The 26,298-nt window shown below is 38.4% G+C and overlaps 1 protein-coding gene and 1 long non-coding RNA gene across 6 annotated transcripts in view; one reads left to right on the top strand and one right to left on the bottom strand.

Annotated features, from left to right (window-relative positions):
- Nucleotides 1-226: 226 nt before the first annotated feature.
- On the bottom strand, nt 227-18,268 carry LOC134296175 (uncharacterized). The gene is made up of 3 exons (XR_010002756.1): nt 18,132-18,268; nt 9,201-9,292; nt 227-2,953 (listed from the first exon to the last, which is right to left on the bottom strand). It is a non-coding gene; the product is annotated as an uncharacterized LOC134296175 (long non-coding RNA).
- The window catches only part of rapgef6 (Rap guanine nucleotide exchange factor 6), a 260,059-nt gene continuing 251,301 nt past the window's right edge, over nt 17,541-26,298 (top strand). For all 5 annotated transcript variants that reach the window (XM_008104747.3, XM_008104745.3, XM_008104746.3 and 2 more), the window contains exon 1: nt 17,541-18,212. In XM_008104747.3, coding sequence (XP_008102954.2) covers nt 18,144-18,212 — 69 coding nt within the window. In that variant the 5' untranslated portion in view covers nt 17,541-18,143. The remainder of the gene's footprint in view (nt 18,213-26,298) is intronic.

Here is a 26,298-nt window from a genome sequence, read left to right as displayed (position 1 = left end):
ATTAAGGGAAATTCAGTGTCCAATGTGTTGTCGAAGGCTTTCATGGCTGGGATCACAGGGTTGTTGTATGTTTTCCGGGCTGTATGGCCATGTTCCAGAAATATTCTCTCCTGACATTTTGCCCACATCTATGACAGACATCCTCAGAGGTTGTGAGGTACCTCACAACATCTGAGGATGCCTGCCATAGATGTGGGCAAAACGTCAGGAGAGAATACTTCTGGAACATGACCATACAGCCCGGAAAACATACAACAGCCCCCATTCAGTGTCCTCTTTTCCATTAGAGGATGTTTTACTTTGTAACCAAGCTCTTTATGTATCCCAAAGCAATAGGTAAATATTATCCCATTTTAATCTGTAGTCAGAACAGATTTATCAGCTTTTAATTTTTTTTACTATTGCTTCAGTCAAACATGGCATAGAGATAAAGAGGGTTATCTAGAAATGTCTTGCCTAGAACTTTAGTCAGCTTTGTAAGCATAGGCAATAAGGAGCTGCAAGCTGGCTGGCAGAGGAAAGGTGGAATGGGTTTTGTAGATTTATTTCTGTGTGCTCTACATCTTTATTCAATAGTTGGAGCTGTTAACATGTAACACTCTTGCTAATTTACATTACATTTATCTCTTCTGAGGAAATGGAGTAGCCAGCAGGCTGTGCTACGGCTGGTAGTGTCACGCATACTACTTAAAGCGCCCTGGATTCTTTAATCCAGAGGTTGTTACTGCAGTTTGGCTACTTGCAGATTGCTCTTCTCATTACAAGTTACAGCAACACAGAAGGCTGCCTGATAACTCAGGCTATTGGTCCATTATGCCAGTACTGTCAAAGAAGTACTGGACTGTCAGCAATGATCGGTAGCTATGGCAGCCCTACTTGGAAATCCCTGACATAATGTCTCAAATAAGTACTGACCAGTCTCAACACCAATTAGTTTTCAAAATAAGGTTGGGTACAATCATAGTCACACAATGTATTCAAAAGGCACTATGTAGTATTCTTTTTCCCCCATCTTAAATGATTTGCTGTGGTTTACAGAAATAGAGAAACAGACAACATGACAGGAAAAACAGGAAGGCTACTTTTGGAAGATGGTGACACCCAGATGTGCTCTTACTCTTAAATTAGTACATTGTATAATGAAGGCATAATTATGGAAGCACCCAGTTTACATGTGAATAAGATTAAAAGACAGCTTTTGAAATGTGTTTGCATAAGGTTTTTAAACTGTTTCATGACTAAGCAGGATTGTGGAATTACAATCACAGTCTTCCTACATTATGCTTTCACATTGCCTTTGGAATATGAGAAACAAATTTTAAAATCAACCAGAGATAGATAAAAGGCTTTGGAATTGCGCCCCCTCCCCCTGCCCTTCACTCCCTTCTTTCCTACTTCTATGGTGGTCTCCATTACAAAATGTGGCTTCAGATACCCGATTCCCTGTTAACTGACAAGGTCTTGTCAGTTGAATTAGCACTTATCCTCATGATAATACAGGTTTACATAAAGAGCATTTTAGTTCTCAAAAACCTTGGTAACATATCTATGATCCTGAGATCATACTCAGAGTTCAGATGTATGTACATTCAATCACCTGTCAATTTATGGTGCCTCCATACATTTCCTGAGGTTTTCTTAGGCATGTCTGTGCCTTCTAGTTCCCTGTTGACTTATGCTGACCCCATGAACTTCATGGGGTTTTCTTAGGCAAGGAATACTCAAAGGTGGTTTTGCGAGTTCTTTCATCTGAGGTATAGCCTACAGCATCTGGTATTTGTTGGCTAGTTTCCATTCAAGTATTACTAATATTATACACTAAACCCTGCTAAGTTTCCAAGATCTGATGGGAGTTGGCATAGGGGAACATAAATTATCATCTACAAAACTAAAAAGGTCCTGTATTCATATATACCTGTTTTACCCAAGAGTGTGAAGGAACCTGTGAAGGAAATAGTGCAGAAATGCAGAAATAAAGTTTACCCCAGCCTGTCACCAGTATCATAACTGCATTATTGAGCAGCATCCAGAGGAGGTGAATGTTTGAGGGTTCAAGTTCCTAACTAGGAAGTCATATGGTAACATTAAAAGGAGAACTGTAATTTGCAAATATTAATTAAAGTAGAGGAAAACTCCCAAGTGATCATGTATGTGATTTAATATTTATGTGTAATTTTGACTTGAGTATCATGGGACCAAGTGTGGCATAATGGTTTTAGGGTTGGACTATGACCCTTGAGACCAGGATTTGAATCTCCACTGTGTCATGAAAGCCCACTGGGTGACTTTCGGCAAGTAACACACTCGTAGTCTTAGCAAAAACCATGATAGGTTTGCCTTAGAGTTACCATAAGTTGAAAATGAAGGCACACAAGAACGTTTTGCTTCAAGGGACTCAAACACAGCAGACACTTGCTGTGGTTGCTTGTGGCTGGAGTTCCTCATTCTATTAGGAATATGAATATAAAAGCCCGATTTTGCAAATGCAGGCCTCTAGCTAGTCTAGGGCACAGACTGTCTACAAATCAGTTGCCACATAGGTATACATTATCTTTAAAGTAATCAGCCTTCTAACTAACTGGTTAAGTCATACGAACACCCAGTACATGCAAACAGGATAATCACCTCTTGCCAGAAAAATAGTTCATTCATTCCCTAAGTGAGCAGCTGCAGTCTACAGTCCCCATTTACTTTCATGTAAATAAAGTCTTTTATGCTGTTAACACTCACTGTATTCACTGGATAGTCAAACTCCAGAAGCCAGCACATTATAGACCATTCAAAAAGAGTGACAGAGAACATCAACATTTCAAAATGAACTTTCCCTCTATCCTGTATTTTTTAATGTTGAGGTCTTACTTTCCTTACATAGTTTGGCTTCATTTCTTCAGACTGAGGAACAGGAATGTTCTGCTGATATTCTGAGTATCAATGGAGTTGTGCTTTTAGTTTTCTGAGAAAATCAATGTGTAAAAAAAGGAAAGGGAAACAGAGGTTAGCTTTGTATACACTTGCAGACAGCACAAACCTATCTTACTAAACTACTCAGTGTTTTATTGAAATGAGTCTTTTTTCTAATGTTCTCAGAAGGATGTGTAATTTCATTTAAAATTATGGCAAACTGAGTGTGTGTGTCTATGTGCCTTTAAGTTGTTTGTTAGCTTATAATATCATTTTGAATTTCATAGAGTTTTCTTAGGCAAGGAATCCTGAGAGGTTGTTTTGCCAGTTCCTTCCTCTGAAATAAAATGTACAGCACCTGGGAATCATTATTTGTCTCACATTCAGGTACTCACCCATGTTGACCCTGCTTTGCTCCAAGATCAGATGGGAACTGCTGCCTCTGGATACCAGGGCTAGGGTTCACATCTTCAAATAGCCACCAACATCACTGAGACCACATTTCCTCTCTTCTCCCCCCCCCCCGCCTCCCCCTCAATTATTTTGCAGATAAATTGTGATTTGTGCAAATTCACATTTGCTACCTTGACCTTCTGTCTTTGCAGAATTTTTTTAATACAATGAAAGTATGAAAAATGAGGTGTGTAGGGACAATCTTACACTCTCTTTCCTGGAAGCAAGTGTCACTGAGTAGAGAGATAGTCTATAAACAATGTGCACATTGTTATGTTTATTTCTTTATTTAACTTCTCTGGGGTAGTGGTACGATGGCTGTACTTCTCTAGGCAGGAAATTCTAGAAGCTACTAAGAAGGCCTTCTTAGCACATTCCTGTCACAGTCATTTGGCCATGAAAATCTTGGGCAAGTCATACTCAGCAAACCCCCCTCTCAACAAATCTTTCCAGGAAAACTCACTGGTAGGTTCATCTTAGAGTAGCCATAAATCAGATATAACTCAGAGGCTGTTGTAGCCCAGCCTCCATCTGAGCTGTCAGGTAAGCCTGAGGTTGGGCCTGTTCAGCCTGTGATTGTCCCTGCACCTACACCTGGCTTGTCAGAGCCTGAGATTTCTGTTCCTATGTAGCCAGAGTTTGTTCCAGTGGATTCTGGGACCAGAGACATAATGGTTGCAAGTAGGCAGTTTGAACTGCATTCCTCAAAGCAGTCAAGGTTGGATCTCCTGGTGCCAGATGGACATTCTAATTTGGATTCTGGGAGTGATAAGGCAGATAGGGCTAATGAGCTTGACAGAAGGAAAGTGATAACAGAGAAAAAATAGGGAGTATGTCAAAAGGAGTAAACAACTACAAACAAACGAAATAATGAGCATACTTCTCATGGGAAAGGACCTTGAATTTCCCTTAAGAAGGGCTGCTTTCTCTGACAGAGTCAGAGGTTGTAACTTTGCTTATCCATGAGAGGAAGATCTCTGCTTCATATTCCTGTGAATTTCTACAGCTTTGTATCTTGATTCAAGTTCCAGCTTTGTTCTTGTTCCTGTGTATCCAGTTGTATGTTCCAGTGATCTTGCAGTTTGGATTTCTGTTCCAGTCAAAACCCTTGCCTTGTGTTCCAGTATTGACTCTGTATTTTGGACTAAACATGGAGTTTTGTTCCTGCATTCCAGTTTTGGCTCCCTTTGCTTCCAGCTTGACTCATGCTTTGGATTATTCCTAGATATCTTGTTCGGACTATTTGTAATACCTTTCTTGGGACTTACTTTGATATCCGGTTTGGACTATGTTCTTTGAGTGATTTTTATACTCTTGTTTCAAGAATTTCAAGCTCCATGTCCCCCCTTATATTTATAATGACTCTTGAAGTGTTATTAAGAAGTATAAGAGAAAATCAGGAACTAAAAGGAATGAGGACCAGGAAAAACAGTTATAAGGTCTGTGTATTCACGGACAATGTGTTGTGTATAATGGAAGAGCCTGAAAAGCAGTGGAATAAATGGTGGGAGGAATGAGAGAAATTTGGGAAAGTGGTGGGCCTAAAAATCAACAAGGAAAAAACAAAAATCTTAACCAAAAATATAACAAGAAGGAAAAGAGAAGAACTACAAGAACTACAAAAATGGAGAGAGATCAGGGAGAAAATTAAGTGATAAAAAAACGAAACCTTTCATTGTTAAGAATAGTGGCAGTTGAAATGAATGTGTTGCCAGAGGTACTTTACTTATTTCAAACCATTCCCATAATAAGAATGAAAGTAACATTCACCAACTGGCACAAAGACATAAGAAGGTCCATATGGCAAAGTAAAAAAGCTAGAAAAAGTTTTAAAAACTTAAAAGATGAAAAAAAGAGGGGGACTGGGTCTTCCAGACCTGCAATTATATCATGAGGCTGCCTCATTAACTTGGATAAGGGACTGGATAACTCTAAAAAAGAAAAAAACTCTAGCTTTGGAAGGGCAGGATTTATGGAAAGGGTGGCACAGCTACTTGTGGAGAGGAGAAAGAAAAATAGAAAAAAACTTTAAAAATCATTTCATAAGTGTGGCCCTTATCAAAGTATGGGATAAATATAGGGAAAGATTTCACACTAAAACTCCACTGTGATATTTGCCAAATGAGGCAAACCATATGAGAGAAATTCCAAGCAAAAAATTGTTAACTTACAAACAGCTACAAAAATAAAATAAAATAAAATAAAAATAAAAAAATCAAGAAGTAAAATTGAAAACACAGGAAGAGACCAAATTAATAGACCCAATGATCATATGGTTCCAATATCGGCAAATTAAGGAGAACTACCAGGAGGACAAAAAAAGGATTTGAAGTAAGTGAAACGTTTTGGGATAAAATAATAAAAATAGATACCAAACTAATAAAAATTATATACCAACAACTACTACTATGGGCAACAGAAGAAGAACAGGTAACAGAGGTAATGATAAAATGGGCTAAAGAAATTGGACATACAATCAACATGACGAAATGGAAAGAAGTCTGGATAAGGAAATTAAAATATGCATACTCAACAGGAATTAAAGAAAACTGATATAAGATTTTTTAATGTGGTACCTAACACCGGAAAAACTTGCAAACTTCAACGGGGGAGAAACAGCGATAAATGCTGGAAATGTGGGAAGCACAAAGGTACCTTTATGCATATGTGGTGGAGGTGTAAAGTTGTTTTAAAAAATTGGTTTAAAGTTTACAGGATGATGCAAAAAATTGCAATTGAAATTTGAGTTTAACCCAGATTACTTCCTATTACAAATTACAGACTTTAAAATAGATACAAATACGGAAAAAATACTCTTTTACCTCATGACGGCAGCAAGAATACGTTTGGCCTAGGTATGGAAAACAAAAAAAGCAACAACTACTGAGAAATATTTATTTATTTATTTACATAATTTTTACCCTGCCTTTCTTCCTGGGGGGACTCAAGAAATGGTTCTTGAAAGCACTAGACATTATGAATATGGACCTATTGACACAAAAACTTGCACAGAACAGAACAACACCAAATAGAACAGACTGGAAAAAATTTATAGACTTTCTAGGGAAAGAAAAAAAAAGTCAAATGTCAAAATTTATGTCAAAATCACCTAAAGAAAAGCCAAAGGATCAAAAGAAGTACTATATTAACAACAAAGATTTAAAAAGTAGAATAAGTAACTCCGAATGACCTGGAAATTTAAGGTTTTTTCTCTTTTTCTTTTTTCCTTACACTTTTATTATTACTGTTTGTTTTATATTTTTTCTCACCTCCCATCTCTCTTTTCTATCTTTGCTTTCATTCCTACTACTCTACAACTGAATTGTTCCACCACTTTCAATGTAAAAGGAAGAAAGCATTTACTATATACTACCTACTTCACTCACTATGATTTTATTCTCAATAAAAATGAAGTAAAAAAAAACCAATGTAAAAACTTTGTTCTTGTGGATTCAAACCCATTTTATTGACTTTGAACTTTGATTTGCTATTGCTTACATATAATCTTTAATAAACATCTTGCTTGCTTATATCCTGGGGCTCCAGTGTGGTTTTGAGGTGCCTACACAGCCTAGGGGTGCAACAGAGGCACACAATAACAAATATTTGCACACAAACCTTAACTGGGCAAATGCACACTTGGCCACTGATAACTAAACACGAGTCTTCAAAATAAGTTTGATCTCTTTAATGTGGATTTTGACTGACTAAGAGCACTACCATTTTGTAAGACTTACGCTTCAACTTGTTTGCTTCAACAATTCATTATTGTTATCAGTCACTGATTTGGAACTTGAAAACTACCTTGAATTTAGATGAGCTAGCAAAACAGAAATATATATTTTTTTCTTCCGATTTCAGTCAAAAAATAAGCTCTTTATAACTATGGGTGCTTCCAGATGAAGCTTTTAGTGTGTAATCACACTTATTGAATGAATGTTCAGATGGTCTAGAAATGATGCTCTGCTCATTTTACAGCCATTTTGTGTTTTGTATTTGTTTCTTCCAACAACAAATAAAACTAATTCAGGAAAAAAAATAGAAACCACTTGTCTGGGAGACCATATTTATTGGGGGACTAATATATGCATCTCATGGGTTTCTTTAGGGTGACAAATTCATGAAATTTCTTTTTCAATACTAATTTTATTCTGTCTGTTCCAATTTCTGGAAAAATTCAGCAGAGACAAATAAATGAAATGCAAATTCATTTTTAATTAGCTGTTTGTTTACTGGTATATATACACTACATGCTATGATCATATAGAAAAACACAGTACTGGGCTTGCAAGAATAATCTCTAAACCAGTAGCTCTGTTTAAGGAAAATACGCTGTAGGGTTGGTTGGGAGAGAAGCAGCTAGGATAGTAAGGTAGATGAAAAGCATGGTAGTAATGTTTTTGGGGTGCCTCCTTCCACACTGCTTACTACCAGGCTACACCTATTCCTGTATTTTGCCATGTGCTGTACGGAAATTTTGGATTGAACTCAAATCTTTGCTCTTTCATAAATGTCATTGGCTGACCTTCAGTATAAATGTTCCAGTGTTGTGAATACTCAACTGTATGATCTTACAATCCTTGGAGGAAGGGCAGGATACAAATACAAATGAAAAACAATGGCCATTGTGGAAATCAGTATTTCCATGCACATGGATTTCCTTAACAGAGTGATGGCAGCTGAAATTATTCTTTTCAGATTTGTCCACTGCTAATACACAAGATGTTTGTCCACCTCTGGGTTTTCCACCTTTTTTGTGGGGGCACATAAAATGAAATAGAGCCAACATGATGCAGGAGTTTGAGTGTTGGATTAGGATATCAGAAGACCAGATTAAAATCTCCATTTAGCTACAGAATCCAGTTTGGTTACCTTGTGAAAGTCACACTCTCTGAGCCTCAGAGGAAGGCAAGGGAAACCCTCCTTCAAAGAAATTCTGCCAAAAGAACCCCATCGCAGAGTATTGTAAGCTGACTGAATGCACACAATCCATCTTCAGTTGTTAATATGTGCATTTTCAGTATGATGTTGAGATTAGAAAAATATCTATACCACCTTGTCAAACTGCCAGTGAGTTGGGGAAAGTTGGAGATAGTTTATTTTTTGTTTAACTTAACCTCTAAAATCAGCCACTGAGAAAGCTGCTGAACAGATACAGTCAACCGTCAGTATCAACGGATTCAACCAAAAGTTAAAATACTAACCTTGTTTTTGCCATTTTATATAAGGGACACAATTTTACTATATCATCATATATAGTGAGGAATAAGCATCAAGAAGGGGCCCTGGAAGCAAATTTGTGCAGATACCAAGAAGTGTATATAATGGATTGCACTGAATCAGAAAGTTCTGATTTTTAATAACCTATAGTACGTCAAATTCATACCTGTTTTACACTGGTGTACTATGTCCAAATTTAGCTATCCATGACCCAGCGTTATGTAGATGTCTGTGACCTTATCCTGATAAAATGTCTTTGATAGACAACAACAGCAGGAAGTCAGCTTTGTTGCTCTTATAGATTATTTTCCTTGGCTTCCATACAGTATCTTAATATTACATGAAAGGACAATGAACTATTGTGATAAATTCTCTACAGATTAATCACCTCTGTGGCAGCTATCCTCTCAGCTAGAAATAGAGGCATATATGATGTTTTTAGATGGAGATCTCCTCACAACCTAAAGCTGGCAAAAAAAGTCAGAGGCAGGGTGAAGGTGTGAAGAATGAAAGGCCTTTCTGGAACTACTCAAACAAACAATTCCTTTCCAGGAGAAACAAAAACAGACAAAGGGCTATTTGAGGGTAACATTGTTGTGCTGTTCAACACATTTCTGTCTACTTACAGTTGGTGAACATTCCCGAACCTTCAGCAGGCCACCTCATCTGACCACTAATAATGGCAAACAAAGAGGAAACCAGTTGATTCAGCTGCTTCCTGTAAACAGATGTGAGACAAAAGGAATGTTTTATCACAAAGGGATGATCCCATGAATCTCTTTCATCACCTCTTCATTAACCATTTAGAAAAGTTGTCATTGTAATATAGAAATGCAGCAAGAAGTTGATTTTACAAACAACATTTCCATTCCTTGTCTTTATTATCTTCCCCTGCTCTTGTATTTGCTAATAATTTCTGACATTCATTCTTCTTGGTCACATATATCACTGTGATCTAGGAAGAATAAATGATTATTCATTTAAGAGTGGAAATTCTTCATGATGTCATGTTGGATGACCATTGGTGTCTGACTTGCACTGCTAAATACTGCAAAGGAGACATATACTACTTTCTCAATGGCTGATTTCAGAGTTTAAACAAAAAATTGAACTCTCTTTCTAACCTTCTTTAACACACTGTCAGTTTCCCAAGATGGTATGCATACTTCAAATTCTCAACATCATGCAGAAAATTATTTACATATTAATCACTGATGTGGGACTGTGTGCGTTCCATTTGCTTTTGTACTACAGTAGAATCTCACTTATCCAACATAAACGGGCTGGCAGAACGTTGGATAAGTGAATATGTTGGATAATAAGGAGGGATTAAGGAAAAGCATATTACACATCAAATTAGGTTATGATTTTACGAATTAAGCACCAAAACATCATGTTTAACAACAAATTTGACAGAAAAAGTAGTTCAATAGGCAGTAATGCTATGTTGCAATTACTGTATTTACAAATTTAGCACCAAAATATCACAATGTATTGAAAACATTGACTACAAAAATGTGTTGGATAATCCAGAACGTTGGATAAGCGAGTGTTGGATAAGTGAGACTCTACTGTACTTACAGTACTCTGGGCATAAAAGAAGCCATACCACATATCTAGGGCTGAGGTATTTTTAAAATAGTCCTCAATTTAAACCAATCAAACTAAAAGGGGATTATATTATGATTCGGGAACAATGACTAAATATCAGAAAAGTGGACACTTTGCTGAGAAAAAGGAAGATGAGATAGAAAGAAAGGCAAATTGTACACAACATACTTCATCTTTGCACTCAGGTATCTGAGAAACTACAGGTTGAGGGTCCCTTATCCATAATGATTGGGTTCAAATGTGTTTTGGATTTCAGATTCTTTTTCTGGCTTTTGGGACCCCTGAATTTGCATATAGGTCTATAATAAGGTATCTTGGAGATGGGACCCAAATCTAAACATGAAAATTTTTTATGCTTCATAAACACCTTCTACACATAGCCTAAAGGTAATTTTATATATAATTTGACACTTTCAGATTTCAAAGTATTTTGGGTTTTGGAATTCTGGATCAGGAATGTTTAACTTATAGATCATGAGTAATTTTATTCTATAATCTTGCAAGGCAGACCAGGTTGTGTACCCAAGATCAGAGAGGGTCAATTTTTATTTTTCTCTGGAAAATAATGAAGATTTCTACTTCAGCACCACTTAATTAGATACTCTAGATACAATGACACAATACATTTTCATCTGGTGCAAAGATAAGCAGGATTTTCCTGTTGCTTTTTAAAAGGCTTTATTTTTACATATACAACTGATCATGGTTTCTGATGTTTTGTGACCATTTAAATCAGTGGTTCTCAACCTGTGGGTCTTCAGGTGTTTTGGCCTACAACTCCCCGAAATCCCAGCCAGTTTACCAGCTGTTAGGATTTCTGGGAGTTGAAGGCCAAAATATCTGGGGACCCACAGGTTGAGAACCATTTAAAGGCAGAAGCTTGCTTCACCAGTTACAAGTGGGGTTATTTTTGAAATACGTTTATCCTGCAGCAGACTAATAGGGCTACCCAACGGGAAATACACAAGGCTGTAATGAATTGATGCACCTGTACTAATGTATGCATCAGTGAAGATAATCTGAACTTCTATCTGGTTAGACCAGTGTTTTACATATACTCCAACAGTTTACTTTAACAACGGCCATGATGGGGTGACACTTAGGAAATGTGTAGGAAGCACACAATATGGTGTGATCAATCTGCCTTCTGTTAACATTCAGTCCCACATTTCTGTATTCTAAGATGTATATGAAAAGTCCAAATGGGAGGATTCCTCTCATTTAATAGACACCTTTACTGAATGTGACTATTAAAAAGAGTTTAAATGTCCTTTCCTCTAACAACAAAGTCTTCACTATTATTTTAACTTATAGTATTGATGGGTAAGGAAGGGATAAGTCTGTATCCCTATTATGAAGGTCTAGATCAGTGGTTCCCAAACTTATTTGGCCCCCTTTTCAGAAAAAAAATATTACTCAGTGCCCCCTAGAAATTATTTTTTAAATTTTAATAGAATCATAGAATAGTAGAATTGGAAGAGACCTCATGGGCCATCCAGTCCAACCCCCTGCTAAGAAGCAGGAAATCGCATTCAAAGCACCCCCGAGATTTCTGTTTAATAGCAATTAAACAGAAAGATATATGTATTAATGCATATGGCAAATGCACCTGTGGCCATCACCGCCCCCCTGGATCGCTGCAGCGCCCACCAGGGGGCGGTAGCACCCACTTTGGGAATCACTGGTCTAGATTGTGATGGCTGTAAGTGTAGCTTACAGTGACTCTGCCAGGGAGTTCATTATTCTGTTTACACAACCAGAACATTATATCCGTACATTGTGGGTTATTGTTATGTGGGGTGATGCTGTGAAATAGCGTACTTTGGTAATGTAAGGCATCCCCATGAAGGGTGCTATAGGGCCCCTCAGTTTTTCTAGAATGTTTCATTGTATCTTTTTAACAATAAGACCTAAAAGAAAAAAAGTGGAGTGTCATTGAGGCAGGGAAAACCACTAACATTTGAGTATAACTTGGGAAAAATTATTTTTGACCATAGCACTCAGAATTCTCCAGCCATCATGGTGAGGGGTCATGTTGACCAAGGAGATCTGGGAGCTGTGTTTAGAAAAATAACCTTCCCCACACTCACACACATTTTAAGTATTGCAGGTTGTCGTATAAGACCTCAAACTTTCATTAAAATTAGAAACACCTGATGAAATATTTATTTTAAGGCCCATTTTCCCTAAGGATATAGAGAGGGAAACCTCTCCTTTTTCCACTGTGGGGAGAATTAATTATGCATTGGTCCATACATAAAAATAATGAGGCCTCAGCCCAGGCAATCATACCTACTTCAATTTCTTTCTTTCTGGCAACATTCATTGGCATTTCTGAGGGGAAAAACTGACCACCTGACTTCTAAACATTGTCTTCTTCCAGAGCCACAAACACTCCCCTCTATTGCATTCCAAAACATTTTCTTCCTTTGAAACTTGTAGCATTATGAGGTCTTTTCTTGGACAAAGCTGTGGATGTTTTCTCTCTTTCTCTCTTTCCTTGCCCGAGGAAAGGAAAATAGACAAAAGGCAGTGAAAGTACTTGCAGAACCTGGTTAGGTCTCCCAGCAAATGTTCTACATGATACTTCATGTATCTTTCTTGTTACACACAGTGACCAGTATATTTCCCTCACTGCATAAGGACAGAATAAGGCTTTCTTAGTATTATAAACACAAGCCTTTACTTTCCTCTAGTCCAGACAGTTCTGTTTTATGTCAGTTTAGACAGGAACTGTAAGTAGGAAAGGAGAGGTACGCTCCGTATCACCCCCTGTAGACCCGGACCCAATACAAAAAGACTCAATTTTTTTGCACTGATATAGCTCCCCAAAATCCTCTACAGCAGAGCTTCTTAAACGTTTTCCTCTCATGATCCCTCTTCTTGCCTGAGAAATTATTACATGACTCCAGTATATAGTATAGGTATAAAAATCAAACATTTACTGATAAACCAGCATTTACAAGCCTTGCTAAATAGGCTGATTTTCCTTTCTGTTATGTACATCTGAAGCATTGTCTGAAGAGTCTACCGTGAACACTGCTCAACAATTTTTTCTAAATGTTTAGAACAGCCCCATTCAAAAAATGTTTATTGTTGCCAATTTTTCAGCGATCTGTTATGGAACCCCATGTGGTTGGGACCCACTGTTTAAGAAGCAGTGCTATAGACTATATGGGGGGATTTCTGCCAAGTCTGTAGGATCAGCAAAGGCCCTTTTTAAAAACAGGAAGTGATAGGAAGTCACATTTAAATTACTTCAGGATTTTTAAACAAACACCTTTTCTGGACTCAGGTGTAGCAAAATACTTTATAGGCTGCATTTGGGGGATATTTTTCCCTAAAAAGTTGTGACCTCTCCCCTTCCCCCCTCTTTTGTATTCAGGAAAGCTTTTAAAACAGGTTTTAAAGAATGGGTCAAGGGGTAATATATGGTATCAGGAACTGGTTTTAACAGGTTTTTATACTTGTTTTGATAATTGTAATATTTAATTCTATTTTAAGATTTATATTGCATAGGTTTTTACACTGTATTTTTGAAGACCGTGAGCTGCTTTAGGTTGCAGTCCTGTGAGAAAAGCTGGGTACAAATAAATACAGTAGAGTCTCACTTATCCAACATAAATGGGCCGGCAGAACGTTGGATAAGCAAATATGTTGGATAATAAGGAGAGATTAAGAAAAAGCCTATTAAACATCAAAATAGGTTATGATTTTACAAATTAAGCACCAAAACATGTTATACAACAAATTTGACAGAAAAAGTAGTTTAATGTAATGTAGCAGTAATGTTATGTTGTAATTACTGTCTTTAAAAAATTAGCATCAAAATATCACGTTATATTGAAAACGTTGACTACAAAAATGCGTTGGATAATCCAGAACGTTGGATAAGCAAATGTTGGATAAGTGAGACTCTACTGTACAACAATTGTTTTTTGCTCCAGTCTATGGGACTGACTGGGCTTTAGGGGGGACATAAACAGGGTCTAGCTAGAGCAGTGGTTCTCAATCTGTGAGTCCCAAGATGTTTTGGTCTTCAACTCCCAGAAATTCCAGCCAGTTTACCAGCTGTTAGGATTTCTGGGAGTTGAAGACCAAAACATCTTGGGACTCACAAGTTGAAAACCACGAAGCTAGAGGGAGACACATAAAGAGGTCCATAGGCAGTTTGAAACTCATTGGGTGTACCTCAGTTTAGAAAGAATCTATATGCATTTAAAAAGCCACTGGGGTCCCTTCTACACTGCCATATAAATTCCAGATGATCTGCTTTGAACTGGGTTATATGCAGTATGGACTCATATAATCCAATACAAAGCAGATAATGTGGATTATCTGCTTTGACAATCTGGATTATATGGCAGTGTAGAACGGGCCTATGTCATTATATACAAAAGAACAAGCAGCATATATCTACAGATTTTTGCCAGACGAATCAGAACAATGATCTCCAAACTACCTACAAACAGCTGTTTATGAACCACGAGTATTTGACTCTTTTGGCTAATTATTTTTCTGAAACTCCCGAGTAACTATGTGTGGCTCACACTTCCTAGTGCTGATCTCTGCTTCTCTTTCCCCTGTGCAAATCACCATCATGTGGAATTCTTCTTTGCTCTGCGGAGTAGCCTCGTTATTAAAAGCATTGTTAAAGAATACAAGATTCCAACTTTTATATGCATATTCAGCAAGGGCATCCAAACCAGTAATTGATAAGTTAGTATTGTAAGTAGAGGACCTTCCACAGTACAAAATCATATGTATTGTAATTCAACTTCAACTGTCATGGTTACAGGCTTCAAACGAAAAACTCTGGAGTTTGCAGTTTGTTCAGTTCCTTGGCTGGGAATGCTAAACTGCTAATCCCAGAATTCCATATGACAGAACCAGGGCAGTTAATGGGGAACTGTACTGTTTTAATTGTGCAGTATAAAAGGACCTCAGATGCTGTACTTGTGAATTACTTGGAAAATATCATATGGGAAGATGCACAGTGAGGGTGAGTCTGAATGTTAAGACAACCATGCTGATATATTTTTATAAATCCCAGAGAGCCACCCTACATAGCATAATGTTATCATCAGGCTAAATGTGCACACTAGGGAGCTGATAAAAGACGGTAGTTAGCATCATGGACTTTGGCAAAAAAGGGCCTAGATCTCACATCCCCTTGATATTCACAAATATTTTGGTATCAGTTGCTGTCCATTGTACAATATTTGGGAGAATCTATATTCTGCACCTATAGTTTAATGCTGGCCAATGGAACAAATGATAGGACAGGCCAGTCTTCCTCCCCAATGCCAGTGCATTACGATAAGGACAAATGTCCCTCCAGATCCCCAAACACTTCACTGTATGTATTGTGTATAAGCCTTAGATAACAATGTTCCACCTCCAATTGTAACCTTATGTCATTAAGAACGGTTTTCACGACTAAGAAAGGCAACGAGCAAACTATGACATTCTGTAGTCAAGGCCAAAACCAGTTAAGCCAGCATGAAGCCGGGGTGTAACTTCAACATAACTGCAGTGGGTGGGGATGATAGGAATCATAATCCAGCAACATCTGGAAGCCTACTCATCTAACCACCAGCAACACACAGCACCTCAAGTAATCTTAAAAAAATTATAACTAACCATTATGCTCTCAATGCCGAGGCATAAGATGCCCATTCCTTAATTTCTGCTCCAAACCAGTGCCTCCCAGGCTAATATAAGGGGACTGAAAGTAAACCTTTTGCATTGTGCCAGAAAGCTATACTATATTGATGCCAAACTGCTTTCTTCTTTCCTCAATATTTTGCCAGAGATTGGAAGCCAATTGGACTTTAATGTTGTAAACTGCTGCCCAGCTGAATTTGACTTAAGGCAACCCTATGAATGAGAACCTTCCAAGTCACTGACATCAACAGCCCTACTCAAGTCTTACAAGCTCTGACTTCATTAATGGAGTCTATTGACCTGTAACATAATTTTCTTCTTTTCTTACTGCCTTCTACCTTACCAAGCATTATTGTCTTTTCTAGTGAGTCGTGTCTTCCCACAATATGGCCAAAGTATGGCAGCTTCAGTTTAGTTATTTTGGCTTCTAGGGGTCTTGGACTTCAACTTCCACCATTCCTAATAGTCTACTAGCTGTTAGGAATTGTGAGAGCTGAAATGCAAAACACCTGGAGGGCTGAAGTTTGCCCATGCCTGATCTATACCATAAATATACCTTATTTATATTCCGCCCTTCTCCCCTAGGGAATTCAGAACAGATTACAGCATTTAAGTACTTAGGCAAACTTTCACAGCCTTTACAATTATATACAATGAAGCACACAAACAAAGGCAGAGGCTTCTCCTTTCATTTCTGGCATCTGGAGGCAGTGCTCATCTCTGGCTTTCAGAGATGCTTTTTCTTCAATTTTCAAGATGAGGAGCCTGCGTTGTTGCCTACTGGTTGTGTGGCTGGCAAGATTGCTCTTGCCTTTTTCCTGCTGAAGCAGTACCTATTTAAGTACCCACACTTGCATGTTTTTGAACTGATACAGTAGGTTGGCAAGAACTGGAGCTGACAAACAGGAGCTTGTGGATTCAAACTGTCGACCTTCAGATCAGCAGTTCAGCAGCGCAAGGATTTAACCCATTGTGCCACTGTGGCGCCAAGTATCTCTGTATTCCCTTGATATTGAAATATAGTAGTTAAATACAAATTAAGGCAAATAAAGATAAACTTAATGTGACACAAGAAGCCCCTGGTGGCGCAAAGGGTTAAACCCTTGTGCCGACAGGACTGCTGACTTGAAGGTCGGGTTGCTAACCTGAAGGTTGCCGGTTTGAATCCAGCCCTGGCAGAGCATGGATGAGCTCCCTCTGTCATCTCCATGCGGGGACATGAGAGAAGCCTCCCACAAGGATGGTAAAAATATCACAACATCCAGGCGTCCCCCTGGGCAACATAGACAGCCAATTCTCTCAGACCAGAAGCGACTTGCAGTTTCTCAAGGAGATCCTGACATGAAAAAAAAGGGACATAATTTCATCTTAATGTATTATACAAATAGCTTTTCATTCAAAACACTAATTCTTCCATTTCTCTGGGCGGTTGCTTGAGAACTCCTACTTGTACCTTAACCCTTCACTATCTTCGACCAGCACTGTTTGAACCTAAAATGCATTCACTCAGCACCACACTGAGGCTTCCGCGCATGCGCGCCAAGGAGTGCCTGACGTCTGGGAGGGTGGTGACTTTTTATATTACCTCCCTCCTCCTCCCTCCTTTCTGTTTCCCCTCCCCCTGGCGCTGAGTGACAGGGTCGTGGTCACGTGGGCACTGTTGCTGCTCCTCCCCCCCCCCCTCCTCGTCTGAGTCCGTCCGTTGGCCGAGTGAGGTCTCCGTCCAGCCGCGCGCCGGACTATTCTGTCGCGCGTTTGTTCTGGGGCGGCGTGGGTCTTCTTGGCGCGCGAGCCGCTTCCCTCCGCTAACTGCCTCAAAGTTACTTTGGTTGGGCGACGAGAGGAGGAGGAGGGTCCGTGGCGGCGAGGGCGACATTTGCTCGCCTCTCTACTCGCTCTTTGACCGCAGTGTTCCAGCCGGCCGGGCTCGCAAGTGTGGCCAGATGGGACGGCGCGGTTGGAGAGCCCCTGATTGAGGGAGAGTGAGGGCGCGCGGGCGGGGAGGCGCCTTTCCTTTCTTTGCCTTCCTTCCTTCCTTCCCTTCAGGAGTCAGGGCCCGGGCCCTCTCCGCCCCCAGAGCCCTCTCTCGGCCCTGCTGTCTGGTGGAAGCTTTCCCTCCCTCGGATTTGGCCGTTTCTTTGGGATTAGTTGCGGAAGGAGAAAGCTGGAAAGTTTACTTCGACTCAAAGCTTTGCCTGGACCTATAAAGAGAAACACGAAGTGCCTTCCTTCCCTTTTTTCCCCCTCTCTCCCTCTTCCTCCCTGAGTAACTGGATTACCCAAGTGGTAGGATGACATCTCTCCTGGACCCCAGGATTAAACAAGCTCTGAGGAAAAAGCCAGCCGAAAGAACTCAAGAGGTAACTGGTTCCGCCAGTCCTGCTTCCTCCTCCTCTTCCTCGCTTCTTGTTCGTTTGCTTTAGGATTCTTTGCACACGGCTCTTTCTCCCACGTTAGAAGATGCGTGTCCAGCATTCACACGTGATAGATCGGTGTTGCTCTGTGCTCTTTTTGTGATGGCTTCATGACTGGGATTTCTGTGTTGGGGTGAAATGCGTGTATCTGGCAGCGTGGATGTAGACGGAGGGCCCTTCCACACAGCCATAAAACCCAGAATATCAAGGCAGAAAATCCCACAATATCTGCTTTGAACTGGGTTATCTGAGTCCACACTGCCACATATTCCGGTTCAAAACAGATAATGTGGGGTTTTATTCAGCTGTGTGAAAGCAGCTAGAGAAGGTTATTTGCACAGAAAGGCCTTTCCACACAGCCCTATATCCCAGAATATTAAAGCAGAAAATCCCTCAATTTCTGCTTTGAACTGGGTTATCAGACTCCACACTGCCATATATTCCAGTTCAAAGAAGATAATGATTTTCTGCCTTGATATTCTGGGATATAGGGCTGTGTGGAAGGGTCCAAAGTCATCTTAAAAAAAATTAAAATGACAACAAGCCGAAATGGGACATTGATGCAGTTATGCAACTCTTGGTTTTTCTCTAAAAATGGCAGATCTGCTGCATTTTAAAAATCAGGCCCTGTTGCCTGCTGTGAATCTTGGAGATATTAAGCAAAAGATTCTCATTTCTTATGCAAAGAGGCAGAGACTAGACTCCTGGTAACATGGGATGGGTGTGCATCATTGAGAGATGAATATTTGTTTCACCTTGAGAAGCAATTGTGTAATAATAATGATAAACTTTATTTTTACCCCACCGCCATCTCCCAAAAGGGACTTGGGATGGCTTACAGAGCACTCGTAATGTAAAAATACACACGGTGCAATAAAATACAAATACATCAATACCAAAGGTAAAAACATGATTTACATCATCGGTATATAAAACAATGACACAATAAAACCAATTAACCCTAAAATAAACATCGATCAAACACCGCAATAATTATGGGCATAAAATGAATAGCAACCAACCAATCATATAAAGTGTTTTCAGTGGAAAAATCACTGAGTCTACAAATTTTAAAACTTTTTAGGCTCTATACCTATTGAAAAGCTTGATTAAAGAGCCAAGGTTTTAGGTTAGATGGAAAACATCGGAGGGTGGGGGCTAGCCTAATTTCCCTAGGGAGGGCAGTCCAGAGCCGGGAGGCCACCACCAAGAAGGCCCTCTCCCTTGTCCCCACCAACCATACTTGTGACAGCAGTGTGACCAAGAGGAGGGCCTCTCTGGTGGACCTCAGAGCTATGCTGGTTCTTAAAAAGAGATGCAGTCATGAAGATAGGTTGAATCCGAACCGTACAGGGCTTTGTAGGTAATAACCTAGTAATGGTGTATCCAACAGAAAGCAACTACTTGTTTAAGATGCGTTTAGTATTTGAATATATATTAGTGTGCTTACTAAGTAGATGAGTAGAAATGTGTTTGTTTGGAGCTGCAGTGCTGTACCTGGCAGTAAGTCCTATCGAACACCAATGGATTTTTTTTTTGAAAAGACAAAGTCATGTAATTTTTCTAAAATTCTAGCTTGGATGAAAATGATTAAGCTAGAGGTAGCAATGCTTTGGATTTTGTTTATTGAAGTTCATTTTAATAGGATTTTGCATTCTTTTATCCTGTTTAAAAGTTTTAAAGGGAGCCTTTTGAATTTGTTTTTCTGTACTGTGATTGCATGTGGTAGGGAGAGGAAAAGTTGGACAGGATAACAACCACGTCACAGTTGATTTCCTATGAGACAGGGAAGCATCTGTTCTGTTGATACTTCAGTCAGCAAGAAGCAAAAGCAAAAAATTACTTTAGACAAGTTCTTTTTTTTTTTTGGAGAAAAATGTTGAAATGGGGCATAGAAGATAGCCGTGTGTGTTTCTCTCCATTTTCTCTTTCCTTAATATTTTCATATTCTCATAGTGGAGACATGACTTCATATTGAAAATGTGTTTTTAAAAGGTTTCCTTTACTTTCATTTTAATTAGCCCATTTTACCATCCTTCAGTAGTATTTGATAAAGACATTTATATTCTTGTGGTTATTGCTTGGGAAATGCTCCTTTTTCCACAGTTATGTTCATAATCAGAGTTATGGTATAGGAAAACTTAATATGCATATGCATCTTTAGTATGAGTAAGATGGAAAAGGAGCAAAATATTTGTTTGGAAGCAACAAAAGTTCCTAATATATTTGAGCCTGTATTCGAGAGTCAGAGATTGTAGTCCAGACACTCAAATAGGGTTTGGTGGATGTCTGTCAGGGAAAGGGCCATTTCAGTGGTGATGCCTGATTGTGGGATGCTTTTCCCAGAGTGGCTCTCCTACTGCTATTCTGTAATCTTTTCCAAGGCAGAGTGAACTTTGTAATTATTCTGTGTGTCTTTTAGCATATTTAAAAAGTGGAGGGATCAGAATGGGACTCAGAGGCTCAGGGAGAGAGGGCGGGTTAAAAATAAAGTTTATTATTATTATTATTATTATTACTACATGAAAGTTCTGTGACTAGAACAGACAGTACCTTTTAAATATTAAAAAAATAAAATGGCAGTGGCAATGGATATGGATATGGACACTGTGTGCATCAGATGAATTGATAATTTGTGGAGGGGACTTTTTTCTTTATTGTCATTTTCCTATTATTAATTAGGTCCTTGAACCAGTTACTTGTCCCTTTCCTCTGAAGTTTCCAAATGCTGATTTTGGGGAGGGGAAAATGATAATCTACAGGTTAATTATTCCCTCACCAGATGGGTCTCTGTCTGCATCTTGATCTCCTGTGGCGTATTGCTTCTCAGTCAGTTTAACTGCTGGCCCGTTTATGTTGGATAAGTGAGACACAACTGTAATATCAATAATAATAATAATAATAATAATAATAATAATAATAATAACTCCATTGGAAAAATAGATGAACAGTTATCTGTGGGTAAGTCTTTTCAATGTTTTTTCTATGGAGAAGGTGAACCGAGGCCGAGAAAGTGTGACCCTAGAAGTATCATTTTCTAGATTTTTCTAAAAATGGGAATCTTTTCTTAACATTCTGAGAGAGGATGTATATGACTGACCTTCAAAAGTTGTCTGTTCTTTACCTGTTGCTTATTTGCTCAATCCTAGTTACAGTGCATCTTTGCTAAAGGTTGAATGCATGTATCTGACAATAATCAGTGCCCAGAAGATCCTTTGGTGAGCTAGAATAGTTACACTTGCCATGGTCAGCATAACACTGTGAACATGCTCAGTCATGTCAAATTTTAGAGACATACAGGGTCAAGTGCGGCTGGATGGGCTACTTCCAGGGTACCTGGTGGGAGGCCAGAAGGTAATACTGGGTACTGTATTGGGGAAAAGCCATAGTTCAGGTGCAGAATGCCTGCTCTGAATGTAGGAGGTACCAGTATCTCCAAATACATCTAGGGGGAAAATCTGCCTAAAACTCAATGCTGCAAGTCAGAATTGGCAATATTGGGCTAGGTGGAGCCAGTGATCTGACTCATTCTAAGATAATTTCCTGTGTTCCTAAAATTGGTATTAATATATTGGTTACAAGTAATGTCAAATCTATACCACACTGAATAAACCCAATTTTGCAAACCAGATATGGTCATGCTTAGTTATCCATCAGGGATTTCCAGGTAGAGTTGGGAAAGGATTCTATCTAAAACAGAGAACTCTACTGGCAGTCAGAACTGGCAATACTAAGTTAGATGGACTAGTGGCTTTGTATAGTACAAGTTCTCTTGAGTTGCTCTGGTGAGTCACAGGCAACAGGCCTGTTTCTCTCTGAACTCTGAATCCTCTGTAACCTCCCTACTCTTTCCTTAGTTTCAGGTTTGGGAGGGTATTGTAATGGGGGTTTCAGGAGTGCCTTGTCTAAGCCAGTAAACAGTTCTGTGTTTCAGGGACCTTGTGGTCCTTTTAGGATTGCTGCCCATCATTTGCTTAAGGCCACATGCTCATTTTGGCATAGGAGAGATGTATATGGGAGGTAATGCTCTTCTAGATATTAGGTGTCAGAAGGTGAGGCATGACTCAAGCTTATGCAGTTCCCACTTTTCTTTTTTACCACATTATGAGATGCTGACTTATCCATTACTTTACAGAAGATTCTGGGCATTTTTGCTGAAAGCGCCATCTTTTCTGACTAGAAGATTGAAGATATGGGGGAAGCTTGTTTGGCTTTTGAGCAGAGCTGTTGCTCCAAGAAGCACTTTTTTTTTGTTTATTTGTAATACTTAAGCAAACATTGTAGCTCTGACATTGGACTTACTTTTTAAAATCCTGACCTAATGAGATAGAGAGATATCAGTAATTTGTTTAAAGTAATTAGGATTTGATTTTCAAATCATGGCTAATTTGGAAGCTTTTAATCATAATCTGGTCATAACAGAAAGTGACACTTGGTTTGTTTAACCTTTTTATGAAAGGAGCATCAAAGTAGGAGAAACTGGAATGTGCATATGGTAATAGTTTATTAACCTGGAATTGAGTTTGTTGTGATATTTGAATGTGGGTGTTATCCTGTTTTAAGAGGGTTCATGTGTAGATTGTGCAGTGTTCTGTTAGACATCTTATATAACTGAAAAAGTATAAATGTGATTCAAATAGGAAGAAACTATTCCTTAAAATCAGATTTTGATGTAAGTCTAACCTATTTTCAATATTCTTCCTAAAAAATCTTTAAAATATATTTTATGTTAGTAAAAATGTTTCACATACTGGGGTGTGAGAAAGTACTGGTTTGGCATTTAATTTTCCATGAAATGACTTGCATTTTCATACTAGACCTGCCTGCATTTTTTTTGTGAGTGGCATTGAATTAACCCTTTCTGTTGAGGAAACTGATTTTGCTGGTGAATCAGAGTACAGCTTCTCCTCCCTCATACATGCTCCTGTTTGCCTGTGAAACCCTCCATACCATATGTTGGGAGGGCATGAGAACTGCATGAGAAGAAAGGAAGAGAAAATTATATATCATGCATGGAAATAATTTTTTAACGTATGAGTCGGTGTCACTTTCTACCACTCTGGATTCTGATTGGCCCTACTTCAAAGCCACAAAGGCTTGAATATCTTTGAAGAGTCTCTAGAGCCACGCACAACCCAAATTCATATTTGTATAGGTATCTTTGAAGATGGTTGGTGCATCCTTTTCCTTGAAAACCATAATGGGTAGAAGAGTGACTTACCAGCAGCCTCTCTCTGCTGTGAGCAGTTTGTACTGTCATCTTCAATCTGGTCCTTTTTGTATTTTGTCCTTAAAGGATAAGCACTGTTCTGCATACGTTCCTTGCATTTTTGGGCTTTTCTTTCTCCTTGCTATATTCACTCATTTTCTTGACAGTGTTGTTGCTTGTGAAAGTTATCTATATTATTTTTCTCATTGTGATGTTGCCTCTTTGCTGTTGGAAGACATCTTGGGTTGAATCCAGGAAAGTGGGACTAGATTTTGGCCTTTGCAACGGAACTGTCCTGGTTCCTCCACACTGCAGTACACTCCTAATGCTCTTAAGGGTAAACCAGCATGGGATGCAAGGTACTTTTGAGATTCAGGCATTTGCCTATATAGAAAGAATACAGTAGTTTCCATCCACTTTCTTGAAGAAGGACATCTATTCATACAGTAGTATTTCCAAGTGCTTCTTCCAAGCCTGCTCCAGAGGTTTCTTTACCTTCTGGGAGGGGTTTTATGTGGTAAGTGAGAGGGCTGCATGGGGATTCTCTTCTAGTAGTGGTGTGTGTTCTGCCCGATGTAGTTGGATACAGTCTGCTATAAATGCAGGTTGGTTCTTTTTTGGACTCAGCCAGGAAATAATATTTTAAAAGATTATTACTGCTGTTGGTATATGGGGAAAAATAAATGAAATTTATTTGTTATTGTTTCCCTTTCCAACTTACAGCATCCATAAGACAAATATGCTACAGGGTTTTCTTGGCCTATTGTCATCCAGTGGGTTTCAGTGACAGAATGCGGATTTGAACCATGGTCCCCAGAGTTGTAGACCAATGCTCCAATCACATAAGTCTTTATCTTGTTGGAAATATAGATTTATGTGAGTGTGTGACAATTCTAAAATGTTATTTAAAACCAATTGTTATATGAATAGGTGTGCATATGTTTGTACAGTCAGTCTCCAGTTACAAACAAGATAAGTTCTGTAGGTACGTTTTTAAGTTGAATTTGTTTGTAAATCAGAACAGGTACATTTTAAAGTGTAACTCCATACTATGCTCCATGTATGCTTCAGCTAGCATAAGAAAGGATTTATTTATTTAATTATTTATTTATTACATCACTTCTACCCCGCCCTTCTCACCCATCAGGGGACTCAGGGCGGCTTACAATATAAATACATCAGAAAAACAGTTTACATCAAATTTAAAAGTCTTTCAAAATTAAAAAATACAATAAAAATTAAAATATACATTAAAAACCTACATAATTATACATTTAAATATGCATTTAAGGCGCTTAACACCCCTGTGGCTTTTGTTTTGCTGTCTGTGCCCTTCTTCAGAAGATTTCACCTTACTTTCTATCCCTGTGATAATTGGATTTTGAAAAGAAACGGCTTAAGTGGAGACACCTCTTCTCCATAATAACTCTTCCAGGAGTGAATTTCCCTTCCTAGGGGTAGATTTCTCTCACTTCCTGTTGTTTCATCCCTGTTTGTAACTATGAGTCTTTGTAACGCGGGCTGCCTGTATATAATATAATTAATGACCCTACTGCTATTATATTTGATAAATGGTTATATTCAGGCATTCTGAGAATGTGCTATAGAACAGTCTTGGAGTTATGTGCTCCTTGTCCTTTTTCCTCCTCTTTTGCATGCAGTTGGAACAGGAGGACATCTAGAACTTTGGAAGATGTGAGGGTCTGTTTTGTCTCATATGTCCCCTGGAAGGTGATGTTACCCTAAAATATATAGCTGTGTAACTGAAAACAAAACTGGAACACAAACTGGTTCCTGTTCTCAGCTATTTGCAACTTTCATAGGTTTTTGGATTTGTTTCTACAGCATTCCTGCACCATAGGATTGCTTATCTTTTGCTTTTGAGACAATTCTCCATTTTGAGAGATGGATTTAAGAGATCTTTTGTAGGACTGCAGAGTCTTAGAAATACACTCAGGAGCCACAATTTCCTCATATCTTTTTAGATGCTTGTATTCATGCTAATAGCAAGATACAATTTATCATCCTAATACCATCATAGTTTATGAAAACCATAATTCAACAACAGGTCTATTATTTTCAATGCAGTGTTCTAGCTTATCTTTGTAGCCATAGGACAGTATACAATTGGATAAAGAGATGGGAGACATATAGCATAAAAACTGATACAGTAGATCAGGGGTCCTCAAACTTTTTAAGTGGAGGGCCGATTCATGGTCCCTCAGATTGTTGAGGGGCCGAATTATCATTTGAAAAAAAAAAAAACAACAACAAATTACTATGCTCACTGCACATGTCTTATTTGTACTGCAAAAAACCCCCAACAACAGTCATTTATTTATTTATTTGCTACATTTATACCCCACCCTCTCTCACCCCGAAGGGGACTCAGAGCGGCTTACAAGTTGTATGTACATACAATATATTATATTATTAGCATAGCACAATATTAGCATTATATATTACTATATTGTACTATACCACTATACCGTAATATTATTAGTAATATTACATTTAATATATAATATATAATTAATATTATTATATTATACAATATTATTATATTTTACTATTATTATTAGCCGCCCTGAATCCCCTATGGGGTGAGAAGGGCGGGGTAGAAATACTGTAATCAAGAAATAAATATTATATTGTATTACATTATAATATTTATTATCAATATTATATGTATACACAATATATTATATTATTACCATATCATTCATTTACAATATTTCATTTACAATATTGGTAAATGAAAAAACAATACAATATTTAAAAATAATTTTAACCAACGTACTGTAAACTTATCAGGATTTCAGT

Source organism: Anolis carolinensis, chromosome 2 (genome assembly GCF_035594765.1).
Source record: "Anolis carolinensis isolate JA03-04 chromosome 2, rAnoCar3.1.pri, whole genome shotgun sequence".
Classification (NCBI taxonomy): Eukaryota; Metazoa; Chordata; class Lepidosauria; order Squamata; family Dactyloidae; genus Anolis; species Anolis carolinensis.
The sequence above is the reverse complement of the archived record's forward strand: the minus strand, read 5'-3'. Positions and strand labels throughout refer to the sequence as shown.